The following is a 15,843-nucleotide window of genomic DNA, read 5'->3' as shown; positions in this document are numbered from 1 at the left end:
GTTGCTTTTTCAGCTATGAATTAGTGCCAATATATGAACTTTCAACATAAAATTATCCACAGTCTATACTTATTTTTGCTTTTTCTAAAAAAAGATTGTATTTATTTATATATAGAGAGAGAGGAAGGGAGGGATAAGGAAAGGGAGAGAAACATCAATGTGTGATTGCTTGCCTGTTGCATGTGCCCACTTGGATACCTGGCTTGCAACCCAGGCACGTACCCTGACCAGGAATTGAACTGGCAACCTTTAGGTTTGCAGGATGACATCCAACCCAGTGAGCTACACCAGTCAGGGCTATTTTTGCTCCTTAACTGTCATTTAATGTTTAGCAAGTCAAGGCCTGGATTCTGTCTTACTATTCTCCTGAAACTATTCCTTCAAAGGCTAAGAGTAACCTGGATTATTTTCAGTTCTTATTGTGTATGAGGAAGAAATTTTCCTTTACCTTCCTAGGTTATTTTGGCTGGTCTAATAATTAAATCTATTTGAGACAGATTAACAAGAGAAAATAACCAAATTTAATTACATAAGTACTTGTGAGAACCCTGTATATGTGAAAGAGTTAGACACACCACATGCATGAGAGTTTCAAAGATAGAAAGGTAAAAATGAGTATGTATGACATTCTGAGGTAAGAAATGAGATGAGGTGCTTTAAGGTTTCAGAGGGGAGGAAGGTCATTCCTAAGATAAAAAGAGCAGATACTGAGTAATTAGAAGTTTTCCCTGCCCTAGGTCCTAAAAAGTTATTTCTGGTGATAACTTTGTGGGCAAGTCCTCAGTTTAAATTATTTAAGGGAACAGTATAGTTTCTCTTGAGCCTGTAGGATCTCCATTGCCTTCAGCTCAAAATAATCCCCATGCCAAAGTAGCACATCTTGGGGAGGCCCCTCTGAGCCCCTTTGGTATCTTACTTGACTTCCGTTTTGGCTTTCTATTACCTTGTAACAATTCGCCCAAGATTTAGTCATTTAAAACTGTAACAGTTTATTATTTACTATTCTTTGGGTTGACTGGGTGGTTCTTTTGTTGTAAGTGGTGTAGACTGGGGTGTTGGGAAGGCCAAAAGATCCAAAATGGCCTTAAATTCATTGCCGGGAATTGATGTTGGATGCTGGCTGGAAGCTCAGCTGGGGCTATATGTCAGGGGCATTAGTTCTCCTACTTACAGGCTTCTTCACATGGCTGCTTGGACTTAACAGACCAGCAGTTGTGTTCTGAGAAGGAGAATTTTAAGATGAAAGAAGCAGAAGCTGCTCATTTTCTTCAGGCCTGGCTACACAAATGTCAGAGCCTCACTTATGCCACATTCTGCTGGTCAAAGTAGCCACAGGCGGACTCAGGAATCTCAGGGCCAGCTTGGTTTCAAGAGGCTCAGAAGCAAACTCTGTCAGTAGAGAAGTGGCTTCTGCAAATATGAAGGGAAGAACTTGATGGCAGCCATCTTTGTAGATTATCTACCGCATCTCTGCAAAATTTGGCTTTGCTTACTCTTCTCTTTCTACTTGTCTGAGATAACATACAGTTGTGATTATTCTTTCTCCATCTGTCTTGTGTGCTCATCTTGCTCTACATCCACATCCATGACTTCCTCCTAAACTACATTTCCAAACTAGAATTATTTCCTGTGATGCCTACTAGGTGTCTTCACATAGATGTTCCAAAGAAACATCTCACTATTGACATTTTCTAAACAGGGTTTATTATGTTCGCTTTAAATCTACTCATTATCTACCTCTTCTCGTGAATGGCAGCGTTATCTTTCCACCCAATTACTAAAGCCAGAAAATTGAATTTGCTTATTTTTACATACCTGCCTCTGCTTCCCTGTCTGGCCTGTTCCAAAGTCTAGTTAATTCTGTCTCCCCTAGGGGTACTAGTCTTATTGGGGCAACCACTTTATAAGGTATATAAATGTCTTATCACTATATAGTAAACCTGAAACTAATATAATCTTATATGTCACCTGTAATTAAAAAATTCTATCTCCTGAACAGCTCTCATAACCTTTTCCATATTTAGTGCTACAGCTTATTTTAGCCTTCATCTCTCACTCAAAAATGTTTTTTTCAGTATTTACAGTTGGCTCTCTTCCTTCAGTCTTGTACCTCTCCAATGAACTCTATATTGCTTCCAAGGTAATAATCTTAAGGTGCAAATTTGATTGCTGTTGCTCTGAGTAGTAATTTTCACTAGTTTATCTCTTACTGTATCTGTTCCCATTTTTCTATATCTCTCCAGTTTCTGACAATTAATTCTGCCCCTCACTAACACAGTGGATAACATGTGACTGTGGGCCCCCTTGTGTTTTTAGATCAAAAGCTCACATGATTTGAGTGGGTCATGAAACCTTTTCGCTTCAAAGCTCTCTGTTTATCACTTTACATGTGACTTTTACCAACATTGATTACATATTTGAAACCTGATGCATTAGTAGTTTTGTGGAGACCAGATTTTTAAAATGCATGTATGGATAGTATATACAGAATGCAAAAATCAAATGATTCAAGAAGTTATATGGTAAAAATGTATTCCTTGCTACTCCTTTCTCTAACCTTTTACTGCTTATCAGTTTCTTGCATATTCTTTCAGAGAAAGTCTATACCTATATACCCGTATGCTTACATCTGTGTACATATAAAATATTTAAATTTCTGTAATTACATAAAAGAGTAGTTCTACAATGTTCATCTTTTATTTCTCTGAGTATCTTATGAATTGTTTCACATAAATGCAGATAAAGCCCATTCACTTTTTTAAATGATAGCACAGAATTTTATCATTCTTCTATTGATGAGCATTTAAGGTATTTTCAGTGTTTTGCAATTACAAATGATGTGATATATACCCTTGTGGATGCATTATTTGTATGTGAAGGAGTATATCTGTAAGGTAAATTCCTAGAAGTGGAATTTTTGGACAAAATTTCTCTTTAAAATTTTAATAGATGTTACCAATTTTCTTTTGTAAATATCCTAAGATGTTTTATGTTATACCTTAGAAGATTTTCTGTTGTAGGCAAATTACTTTCACAAATGTGTTGAGTGGCACTTTAAAAAAGATTAATTGGAGCAACTGAGGCTACCAAGTTAGAATTTGAATTGGAATTATCTTCCTTGGAATTTCATTACATTTTATGTGAGCCATTTAAATATTTTGTTATTGTTTTCTTTCTTCATCATTTAGTTTATACATAGAGTTGGAAGATCACTTAATAGTAGAGAAAGCTTAAAACACACCCATACTTTTCCATACACATGTGAAAACTAAGTGTCCTAATTGTCATGTGATTTCTATACATCACATTAGTTGGTAGAGCCATATGGGTGGGGGACACACCCATATGGTGTGTTGGAAATGAAGGCAAATGAAAATTTTACAAGAAAACAAATTTTAAGAATCAACAAAAGCAGGACTCTGTTATTGAACTTTACTTTTGTCTTCAGAAGATTATAGACTTTCTCTTAGAGTTTATCTCTGTCATGAAGCCCTGCTAGGTAGAAGTTGCCACTATCTTTGTATCTGTTTTTATCTGTATCATAGAACTGATGATAGTCTATTACTCTTACTTACTGACATGTTCACTTCTCCCATTAGTTTGAACAACTTGAGAGTCTAGAATAGACAACAAATGTCTGTTGAATAATGAATGAATTCCTTACTTATGAATGGCTATAAAAGGTAGAGGACTTATTTCTCCATCTTTTATGTTTCTCAGTTGGCAATTTTCTTTTTCACTATTAACCCTATTTCACATATCGAGCTGACTCTTTTTATTCTCTATCTCTGCCCTCATTCTAGAGAAGAATTCTCCCATCAATATGTTTCATTGTCTTTTACCTTGCTGATAAATGCTTGCACTGATGTGGACTTGGTCCTCTCCTCATTAGAAATGACCTTGTTCTCCTATTCCCTTCATCCTTGAATCAGTTCATTTGAGGATTTGTAATGAACTCATTTCAGTTCTTGTATCTTCTACCATGGCAGTCATTAGTAGTGGCAAGGAACAAGGAGAATCCTGTGTGTGTGTGTGTGTGTGTGAGAGAGAGAGAGAGAGAGAGAGATTTATAGTCCAAAAGGGAAGGTATGTCCAAATATATAGAAGGATAATCCCAAAAATATTTTATCATGGAATCTTCCTTGCATTAGGGCCTAGAGTGGACCTTGGCTCACCATTCTTTTTCATACTGACTCTTAGGTGAGGGAAACAATGTGAGAATTTTCCACAGGAAACAGCATGTCAGACTTAAAGAACAGAGCTAAGTGAATGAGGGGGAGAGTAATAAGGCAGGGACTAGATGGTACAGATTTTATATTCCTTGTTAATCAGTTTAGATTTTATGCTAACTGCAATAGGAAACCATTGATGCTTATTGTTGGTAAATTAATCCATTACACATAAAATTTACAAGAGTCTTTATTTTTTTTTAAATTGAGAAAACTAGGATATCATTATATAGTCACTAGCTGTGATTTGTTAAGAAAGTAGGTTGTTAATTAAACAACATTAACTATTAATTCTCCATCCCGCCACCCCCGCCCCAAATATGTTTAGAGATGATGTAACACTACTTAGACAAGAGGTCCAAGACCTACAGGCTTCACTTAAGGTAAGGTTAAAAAGGATTATGTTTGTTTATTTTCAGTGTGTCAGGTAATAAAATTTTAAAATTTGCTAATTAAAAATATTTTTTTTCCCTTTAGGAAGAAAAATGGTATTCAGAAGAATTAAAAAAAGAATTAGAAAAATTTCAAGGGCTGCAGCAGCAAGTAATTGTTTTTAAATGCTTGAAGTGTATTTGTTAGTTGATTGTCATCATTGTTGCAAATTAAGCATAACACTTTTTTTTGTAAGCAGGTGGCCTGATACAAACAAATTCCTAATTCATTTCCTGTGTTTAATAGCCGACACATGTATAGGAATCAGAGCTGTAACTTTTTAAAGGTGCTCTATTAAAAATCAGTTATCTGTGGATTGTTTTTTTATAGCAGACTACATTATTCTATTCTAACAATGTACCTAAATGGTAGAAAAAATATAGGTTTAAACAATAGTGAAACTCTTTAAAACATTTGTGGTTGTGACAAATTGGAAATGACTAAAATGTGCGTTAAGGGAAAGAACTATTATTAACTGTTTTAATGAATGGTGTTTGGAAATGTGGGAAAACTTGTATTGACAATGTCAGGTTTCAAAAACAATACAATATTGATAAATGTGTGTGCGTACACACCAACATGTATATACTATATGACTTTAACCACATAAAAGTAATACTAGACAAAAGAAAATCACTGTGCTGTCAAAAAGTTACTATCTCTGAGTAAGATTCTTTTAATATCCTGATTTTGTATAGTTTAGTGTATTTTCTAAGTAAATATCTTAACCAATTATGATTTTTATACTAAAATTATATAAATTGCATAAAGAATTGTAGAATAATGAATTTTACCAAATCTATATATAGTTTTCATTTGTAAGAATAAAATAAAGACCCTTCAACAATAGTTCTAATATTTTCATAAAGTAATTAGTGATCTCTTTGCAGATTGTCTGAGCATATTGTGACTCTCAGTCAGTCCTTTTGCCTTCTAGTCTTTTCACCAAAAATTGTCATTTGGACTAGAAAAGACAAAAACAAATAAGTGAATAACAAGGTATCAGTCTTGCTACTACTGAGCCTCTGTTAACTGAAGTTGCATTAAAGAAGTTTTTAATCTAAAATACTTGTAGATCAATTACTCATCTTTTACATGGATGCCATTAATGCGATGCCATTAACAGGTGATCTGTATTATCATCTGTACTTGAAAACAGACAGGAAGTTCCTAACTACTTTTGAGATGACTATTTCACATTTAATAAGTTAAATAAATTTTCCACAGTGCAAGGTAGAAATTGACTTGTTGGGAGATTTACCTTTGGGGAAAAATGTGTTTGAAATATTGATGATTCTTAGCAATTATAATGCCTAAATCCAATAAATAGGAAAAATCCAGATGTATTATGAGATACTTTATCAGACACTAATCAGATGTGAATAACTTTTTAGTATATGAAAATAATGATGAAGCAGTATATTATTTTGTTCTAATGCATGTGACCAATTAAACCTTATGGAATATACTTTTTATTTTTGTTTTTTAAAAGATAATTTATAATTCTGTATTAACAGTTCATGCTTTTAAAGCCATTTTTTAAATACTGATAGTTCCATGGCATATTTATCTTATGCTAATTTTCAAATATTATAGGATTGAATCTTGCCTATTAACTTATTTGCTCTAGAATCTATTTAATTGTAGTAATTTATATTTATTTATTACTGAATTTATGGAATTTAAGATGCCATCTGTTGCAAGGAACATAGTAATTTCTTATATGTTAACATAAAAACATTCTTAGAACCAGTGAGCTGTATTTAAATTATTATGCCAGTGTGCCTAGGGTCATCTTAGAGATATGGAAGAATGTGAGTAGGCCAAAATTTAACTTTTATCAAAATCTTCTTACTTACCTGATAGATTATGTCTTTCAGAGATTTTTATTTTAACACTGTATTTGTGTATGTCTTATGTTTTCTTTGAGGAGTCTAAACCTGATGGATTGGTGGCTGATTCATCAGCAGGTAACTTTACTTAAAGCAGCTATTTCATTTCTCTTTTACGTCTTTCTCATTCTTTCTTACTTTGTTCTTATTCTCTTATGCTTGCTATATGATTTTTGTTTTGTGGTTATACTTTATAGTTCTAAAATAGTGAAGATAACAGTAATATTCTAAGTTTGCAGTGCTTGTTACCTGTGAACTCTATAATTTAATCAGTGTACTGAAATCTTAGTGTTTTGTTTATTATATTATGAAGTTATAAACTTCTGGATTATGTTGATATGGTTGTTAGTGAAAAGTTAAATCTATTGTCAAAGAGTGATGTACTCTTTTTCTCTTAAAATGATGAAACTAGCATCTTTGTAACTGACTTTAATTGGAGGAATACTCAATGAATCAAAATTATTTTTGAGGTTAATTTTGTCTGTATTTAATTTCCCTCTGAAATTCCTTTTCTTTATGAGAATGAAGTATCAGGACTTGATTGCCTGTTTTAATTGATTATTTTACTTAAGACCTTGATTATTTTTAAACCATTTCTCATTTTTTTCACATTATTACAATTTTTTTTTTGGAGAAGCAGAATATGTGTGTTCCTTTCTAGCAGTTGAAAGATATAGGGAAATAAATATGAAGTGTGAAATCAAAGTAATTTTTAAAGAAATATTTATAGATTATTTGGGTGTGATGCTAAATAGTCCTTTCATTTATTTTACATGTTTGTAAATTATGACTTGTGTCTTAAATAAACCATATGCTTAATTCTTAAAATATGAAAGTACTTGAAATGGGTAGTAGACATTTTAATTGTTTTTAACTAGTGCAATGATTATGATATAAGTTAGGCAATATAAATAATATTGTATTTGAATAAATGTTATACTTTTTTTGTAGAACTTCACTCTTTGGAGAGACAGTTAGAAGAAGCCCAAACAGAAAATTTTAATATTAAGCAAATGAAAGACTTATTTGAGCAGAAAGCAGCACAACTTGCCACTGAAATTGCAGGTAAATTGAATAAAAAATTTTTAGCTAATATATTGGTTTTATTTATTTTTTGCCATTATATATCCTAGAAATAAACATTGTATTTAGTGATGAAGTATATGTTATAGACTATGGTGGCTATTACTGCAATTTAATAACATAATTGCCATGTAAATTATTTTGTTTGTCCTCCCACCTGTTCCCTTCAAAGGACTGAGTTTCTCTGTTGAATTCTTCTTGAATTGGGGGGGGGGGATATCTTAAAGGTCAACAAAAAACATTTTGAAAATGTTGAATAACATAGTATATATAGATTTAACCTTTGATTTATACTATCATTTACATATATTTATTAACTACGTACTTTTAGGTAAAATATTACATATGATTAAATATACACTGTAACTCTAGTAGGATACTATATATACAAACATGAGACTTTTTAAAGCTCATTTAATCTAATCATAACTATACTTTTATTAGGTTATCTAAGGAATATGCATTTGAATTAAGTGATATATAGATATGCACTACAATGTACAGGAATTTCTAAAACTGTCTTCTAGAGTTAATCTCATGAAACATAATTTTTGTTTAGATATAAAGTCAAAATATGATGAAGAAAGGAGTCTTCGAGAAGCTGCTGAACAAAAAGTGTCACATTTGACAGAAGAATTAAATAAAGAGTCAACTATAATTCAAGATCTGAAAACTGAACTGGTAATTACAAACCATTTATTAGAATGTATTTTATAATCTTCTAAAATAAAAATGAAATAGCTGCTGTGATGAAGAATTTTTAAAAATATAGCTTGAATAAAATGGAGGAAATAAAATTTTCTGTAGTTCTTCTTCCAACTTCATATATACTATATATGATTTTTTAAAATCAAAATGGCATTTTGTGATACATAATTTATTACCTTAGCATTTTTGTTGTTTCTATCTCAATATCATCTGTCTTTTTAGGAGGTTAGTAGTTTTAGTAGCATCTGTATCTCTGACCCTGGCCTTCTCTTGCACTTTAGTTTTATAAACCCACCTACTTTAGGATGCTTCTAGTTGCATTTCTAGCTTTTATTTAAAATTCAATTAAGTATAACATCAAGTCATTGTATTTCCTCCATAACTGTATTTCTGTCATTGGTGCTGTACATCTTCAACACTTCCCAGGTTTAACAGTCTTGAATCTGTTCTTGATTCTTTTCTGTTCTTTATTTAGCACTCAATAAATATATAAATGAATGAATCAACTAGATTCAATCTACAACAAACCATAATTATGCTTACATCTGTTCCTTCTTCATTTTTATTACCAATTTCTTAGGATGGAAAATGAAGGAATGTAAGCATTTATCAAGTGATTGTTATGACCAACGGGTGTAGTTTGTGAAAGAAAGGAAAGCAAAGAAAGCCCTAAGGATAATTGGAATTTGCTATGTTGCACCTGGAGTAGTAATACTAGTAAATATAAGATAGAATGGGAAAAGGAGATGGTTATTATGTGAAAAAATTAGTGTGTGACATTCAGAGTTCATTAATTGATATTAAAAATTGTTTTCATTTTGGTTTCTTTGTGGTGGAACCATTTAAAATGTTTATTAGTTTAGTTTTTCACTATAATTTTTAATTAATATATGTTGTTGCTTCACAGCTTCAGAGACCTGGTATAGAAGATGTTGCTGTGTTAAAGAAAGAACTAGTTCAAGTTCAAACACTAATGGATAACATGACCTTGGAACGTGAGAGAGAATCTGAAAAACTCAAAGATGAGTGCAAAAAGTTACAAGCAGATTATGCTAACTCAGAGGTAATGAAGTTCAGTGTACTGAAATGTGATTGACATTAACTTATTTATACTGTTGAGATAATCAAGATTTGAGATTTTTCTGACCTATCAAAATAGCATTTGCCTTTTCTTTCATTTATTCTCAGTAATATTTGTATATAGTCAGTATGGTCTGAGAGTTAATATTTTTGTTTATGCTTTATGTAGCTAGACACTTTGAGAAGAATGTTTGCTTAAAAGTGTATTGTGCTATTTAATGAATGATGTATATTTTGTAGAGATAATACTTAAAATTAAATGTGCTCCTGGCTAGTCAGTAAGTGGTAATTGAGCTTATTTCAGTTAGGTGGGGGTAAAGGAGGCATCTCTAATAACGGATCCACTACTCTTGCTAGATGATGTAGGAGTTCATATTTCTTCAAAAGTCAGCCATTCCAGTGAGTTTCCTGTAACTTACATGCACATGTTCCAGGTCTCCTGAGGAATTACACAGAATAAGTCCTTTCTTTTTTCCTCAGGAAGGATTTGAAAGCTGTTCATTTATATAAAGATTTTATTTATTTATTTATTTGTTTGTTTAATTTAGAGGGGAAGGGAGGGAGAGAGGGAGAGAAACATTGATGTTTGAGAGAAACATCCATTGGTTGCCTCTCACATGCCCCCAACTGGTTGCCTCTCACATGCCCCCAACTGGGACCAGAGCACAATCCAGGCATGTGCTCTGACCATGAATCCTGAATTGAACCTGTGACCTTTTGCAGGATGATGCTCAACCAACTGAGCCATGCTGGTCAGGGCAAGGCTGTTCATGTTTACTCTGAGATTGTTTTCTTCCAGGATAAACATTCTCAGTTCCTTCTGTAATTTCTCATTTGGCATTACTTTGGCCTTTAAATCCCTTATTATAAGCTCTAGAATATGCAATAAACATATTTGCATAAAAATACTGGCTTTTATCCTTTTTTACTGTATTATAGGAGGTATTGTTATGTCTATATTATTTGTAGTTGTTAAGCTGGGTAAAGGGAGAAACTGTATGGCATAAACAATAAAAATTTTAAAAAACAAAAAGTTGGGGAAAATAAATTATAGTGACCTTTAATTTGTATCTCTGTCTTAGAGTTTTTAAAGTAGTGATCTAAAAGACACTCTATTCATATTTGGTAATATATTAGTGAGCTATGGAGTATAAATATCAACTCATGTCCTCTTTTACTTCCTTGAATATCTTATCAATGGAGGAATGGTGAAAGTGTATGCATAGAACACACATAGGCATATGAGGCTTTATAATGCTTCAGATTTTAAAGTTTATGAATTTTAGGTACAGATTTCCCAAAAGTGATCTTTGTAGCCCACTAACAAACACACAAAAACCCACGCTTTTTCTGTCAATTTAGGGAGTTCATGAACTTATCAAAGATGCTCAAAAGCTCCTAATGGGTAATCAAGTAGAGGCTGAACCAAACATGTCTTGATGTGGACCCCGGCCTGCAGGGTCTGTGTGTTGTGGCTACCATGAACAAATTCACACAGACTGCAGAAGTCCTGTGGAGAAAAAGGGATGGCATGGGCACTCTCTAAGTGAGAGAGAGGGCCCCGAACCTGGCCTAGACAGGCCTTTATTGCTTTTCTGGGTACATTACATCCAGGATGGTCCTCATTTACTGTGCACAGGTTCGCTGTAGGTGATTACCTTTTACAAATAACAAAGGAAAGAATGTCGCTAATTACTTCAAAGAGAAGGATATTGCAGATCAAGGAGAAAAGTGGTTGAACCGTTTATACTCCATGCTTGGGAGGTTTAGCACAGACTTTAGGAAGTTACTTTAAAGATATGCAGTAAACATTTGCTGCCTCAATCCAGGGTGAGGGAGTTTTAGCAAAAGCAAACCTCATAGCAGCCTAGGTACAATGCAGGCCTGATTCCCCATGGGAAAACCTGTCTGTGGGCGTGGGTTCTGTGTGTCGACCTCACTCCCCGTTGGTTTTCTGAATCAGGGGCTGGGCCACATGCCTCATACCACCTGAAACAGTTCCCTGAAATGTGTGTGTGTACATATATACACACACTTGCGCCTTTGGGAAAATATATATGGGAAAATATTTTTGAGTAATATTTTACTTAATAATACTAAGTTTAATATGGAAGGTTTTTATAAATTTATATTTTATTTATATAGATTAAAATGTCTGTATGTAATGAGAAGAGCTTATTTAAGACAACAAAGTTATAGCTAAAGTTATAAAAGATTTGTGAGAAAAGGCATTATTAGTGTCTTCTCACATTGTCCTCCTTTCAACAGGGGAACAACAATTTTTGTTTTTGTTTTGATCTGTGTTTTCTGTAGAAAAGATGTTTCTGGGAAAGAAGAAAGTGGCTTAGAAATCCATTTTTTACATTTTAACTTCCTTCAAGTTTTTATATAAAACACTTATGTTTTGAAGTAAATCTTAAAATAAAGGGATTTATTTTTGATGAATGGTGATTTACTATTTCATTAATTATTAGTAAAACATGGATAATTAGTCCCTTCTTAGATAATTAACAGTTATGTAGTTATTGAGACCTCAGATTGTTTTTGAAATATTCTTAACAACTTCAGGAATGGTACCATAAGAGAGCAATATTATTATTAGAAACAAAGCCTTAACATTTTCACCATTAGTTTTGGATACTATGCTAGGCACTTTAAATGTATGGTCCCATTTGTTTCTTTTCACCCTGTGAGTTAAGTACTATTTTAAGTTTGTCTTCTATGTTAGGAATCTAAGGCTCAGTGAGGTTATATGACTTGTTAAAGGCCATGCCCCTAATAATGGGAAGCTACCATTAGAATCCAAAGCCTGTGTTTTTTTTGTACCATGTAATCTTCTATTTCAGGTGGTCTGATGATTTGCCTTAAAAGTAAATTTTTGCTTTTAATATTGACATAATACTTGTTATTACTTTTTATATTTTGCCATATTGTATGTTATAATATTTATATTGAATATAACTTAAAATTACTTTTTAGTTGTGTCTCTTATTTTCATATGAAAAAATTACTAAATATTCCATCTCATTTATTTGTTTATAACTATATTTGTTTTTGCCTTTTGCTTACTCTCTAAATAGATGGCATTACTTTATTAACTTACTAAAATTCAATTCTATTTATTCTTAGTTAAGTGTGTTCATCAATTATAGCACTTAAAGAACTTAATAGAAAAAATTATTTTATATATTAACTACTTTCCTGAATTTAAATATTGGCATGAGAAACAAAATACATTAAAAGGAAATAAACTAAAACATGCAGTGGTTTATTTGTCATTTCTAGTTGAGGCTGAAGACATATAACTTGGTGTGCACTGTTAAATATGTCCTTACATTTCATTACTTTCATTAAATGTATACCTTATGAATTCATTGACAGGTTTTTGGGGTGGTTTCTAGATATTTTACGATTCTATAGAATTTACAAGTACTTTTTATATATTAAAAAGTACTATTTTTATAGATCAGAACTTAAGGATTTAAAGCTTAAAAATGTTATTTCTAAAGATCTACTTTACTGAAAATATCAAAGTTGCAATCCACTTATATTTAGTGTGGTCTTTAATAGAAATTATTTTTTAAGAATTTTATTTGTATTCCAAATAAACATTTGAATTTTACTTTTAGGAGCTAAAATGTTGATAAAGATATAGAATAAATATGATTATATTCAGCATAATTTTAAAAGAGAGTATTTGAATGTCTTTTAAAAGTATGCTAGTACAAGAGATCAGATTCAGCAGCATGTGTCTGACATTTTCACTGTGTGTTCGGTCTGTACTTTTGGTCTTGTTTCCCACCTTTCATCCACCATTTTATTATTTTTTTTCTGCTTTCTCATGGAGATGCTTAAACTTGAGGTAATGTTTTTTTGGAAGGTGTTTAATATTAGTAATACTTTTACTATAGTACCTTTAGCTTCATATGGCGATTTTGTGATTTAAGGCAATGTTAGATCTTCAAAGATATGCTCATTTTTGTTTTTATTAATCATGCAAATTTTTAACTACCTTTAAATGGTTATTTGGTAAGAGTAGTAGTTATTGGGACAATAATTATAATTTTAAACTACTAGCAGGATGTTTGCCTGGAATATCTTAGTTATTTTGTAATCTAAAGATTTCTAGTGAACGTTCAATGTTGAATTCAATAACACGGCTTCAAGGAATACAAACTATTTATAGAATCTGAAATACTGTTTCCATGGAAACAAATATCTATTAACTCCTTAGAGATAAAATCACTCATTCCTTTGGTGAGTATTTTTTGAATGCCTACACGTCAGTAGTTAGGAGTAGGGGATGTAACAGTGAATGAGACAGTGCTTGCTCTCATAAAGCTTGTATTCCTTTATGGAAGCCAAATAATACATATGTAAGTAAATAAGTCATGATAGAAAGTCACTTAATGCTAAGTGCTATAAAGAAAAATAAAGCGGGACATGAAGTAATGGAGCTGACAGTAATGTGGGACAATTTTAGATAGAATGATCAGGGAAAGTCTCCTCAAGGAACACCTGTGTGAGGAGAATGAAGTAAGAAGGAATCAGGGTGAAGAATTGGGAGCAGAAAGAGGCAGTGCAAGGGCTAAAGCCTCCTGGGCTCAGGTGAGCTTGACCTGTTAAGTAAGGAGTAAAGGTAGTGTGGCTACAGCAGAGGACCTTCTTTGTTTGAATTTCACCATAGTGATATCTGAACAGGGAATGTGGTCTATTTATTTGGAAATTTTGTCTTCCTCTAGTTTTTATTTTTTCCCCAAATATAAACATAATACTTGATCATTATAAAAGATCTATAATGTGCAATAAATTGAAAGTTCCTGTAATTCACTGCCCTCCCTCCCCTTCCCCATAATTAAAGTGTATCTTTTTTTGTATACTCTTTCCACATCTTTCTTCTTATCTCTGCTTAAATTTAAAAATGTTTAAAATGCTTTTATATTTTCAAACATTCTAGTTTTAAAAAAGATGCATCGTGTACAAAGGATAGCTGATAGACCTGATGTTCAGATCTTCAGATGTTAACATTACAAAATTGTTTATAAGAACATGTCTAAAAACTATAAAATAAAACATATATTTGGATATATTTTCTTTATATTTTGGATTTATTTTCTTTTGTGATAAGTTGGCATTTGTGCTAGATAATTAAGACAGTAAAGTAGCAAATTGTTCTAATATTTCTATTAACATCTAGAATATTACTAACAGAAAATGATTCTGAGATTCCAAGTTGTTAGAAACAACAATTAGAAATAAACTCCCAAAACCTATGTTCATGTCAAGGCTACATGATCAGTTTAAGACAGAAGGTAATATGCCTTTAACTTGAACAGTCACAGATGCATGAATAGTTAAACATTTCCTTCTTTGAAATTATTTATATCTATGTGTGTATATATATATAACTAGTTGTTATGTATTATATTGAAATACCCTGTATAAGGTAACTATAAAGTACTCTACTTGAACAATAAAAAACAAAAAGAAAAAAAGTAATGTTACAAATTGCCTTTGAGTGTATCACAGTTGGTTCATTTACATGAATGTTTTCCTTAAAAGGTCAGTCCATAAACATATCTCAGACATGCTGCCGTTTCTAAAAAACACTTTTGAGATCTCTTTGAATTGATTTTAAAACAGTTTGGAAAACACTTAAAAACTAGTTTCCTTAATTTATGGTTATTAAAATAAAACAAAATAATAAAATAAAATAAAATAAAATAAAATAAAATAAAAAGCCTATCTTTGATCATTCTGTTCAATCACTTAACTTGTTTACTTGGTGGTTTCCAAAACTTAAAACTAAAGCCACTGTAAATGGATGAAGATATACCACTAACAAGAATGCTTTAAAAAGAAAGGGTGCCACACATTCTGGAAGGGCTTCCTCCAGGAGGAATAGCAAAAGATCTGTTGGCATTTTTGTCACGAAAAATTGAGTAGCCTTCAGGGTGTGAGTGGGGTGAGAGGGGACTAAATGGTTATGAGAAAAAAATACAATAAAAATATGAATTAAAAGATTGTAGCCTTCTAACTTTTCTTCTTTGAAGATGCAAGTACTTACTTATAATATATGATGTAGGTACTGCTGGTGGCATTTTTTAAGAAAAAAATTTGAAGTTTGTCTTATATTATAAAGTTTATATACTAATAAAGAATATAGACAGTGAAAACAATTATAACTTTAGGAATGTAAAAAAATGAAACATAAATTCAATAAGCAGTATTAGAAACAGTAACTTCTTTTGTTAATGTCACTTACAGGAAACCATACTGAAAATGCAGTTCTTAGTCTTTCTCTCTAGTGTTTAAGCTTTCATCTATAGGAAGTTTGTATTTCCAAGATCTGCTTACCTTTCTCTTACATTATTTTGAAATGATCAAACCATTGTGTTAAAAATACAAATTAATTTTCA

At 31.9% G+C, this 15,843-nt stretch overlaps 1 protein-coding gene across 2 annotated transcripts in view; it reads left to right on the top strand.

The window, feature by feature from the left end:
• The window catches only part of EEA1 (early endosome antigen 1), a 144,578-nt gene that overhangs the window by 51,430 nt on the left and 77,305 nt on the right, over positions 1 to 15,843 (top strand). For both annotated transcript variants that reach the window (XM_045830505.1, XM_045830506.1), the window contains 6 exons: positions 4,558 to 4,612; positions 4,707 to 4,772; positions 6,592 to 6,631; positions 7,505 to 7,618; positions 8,196 to 8,317; positions 9,252 to 9,407. In XM_045830505.1, coding sequence (XP_045686461.1) covers positions 4,558 to 4,612; positions 4,707 to 4,772; positions 6,592 to 6,631; positions 7,505 to 7,618; positions 8,196 to 8,317; positions 9,252 to 9,407 — 553 coding nt within the window. The remainder of the gene's footprint in view (positions 1 to 4,557; positions 4,613 to 4,706; positions 4,773 to 6,591; positions 6,632 to 7,504; positions 7,619 to 8,195; positions 8,318 to 9,251; positions 9,408 to 15,843) is intronic.

This window comes from Phyllostomus hastatus, unplaced genomic scaffold (genome assembly GCF_019186645.2).
Source record: "Phyllostomus hastatus isolate PE091 unplaced genomic scaffold, TTU_PhHast_1.1 phas_contig_152, whole genome shotgun sequence".
NCBI lineage: Eukaryota > Metazoa > Chordata > Mammalia > Chiroptera > Phyllostomidae > Phyllostomus > Phyllostomus hastatus.
Note: the sequence above shows the minus strand (reverse complement) of the source record. Positions and strands in the feature narration are given on the sequence as shown.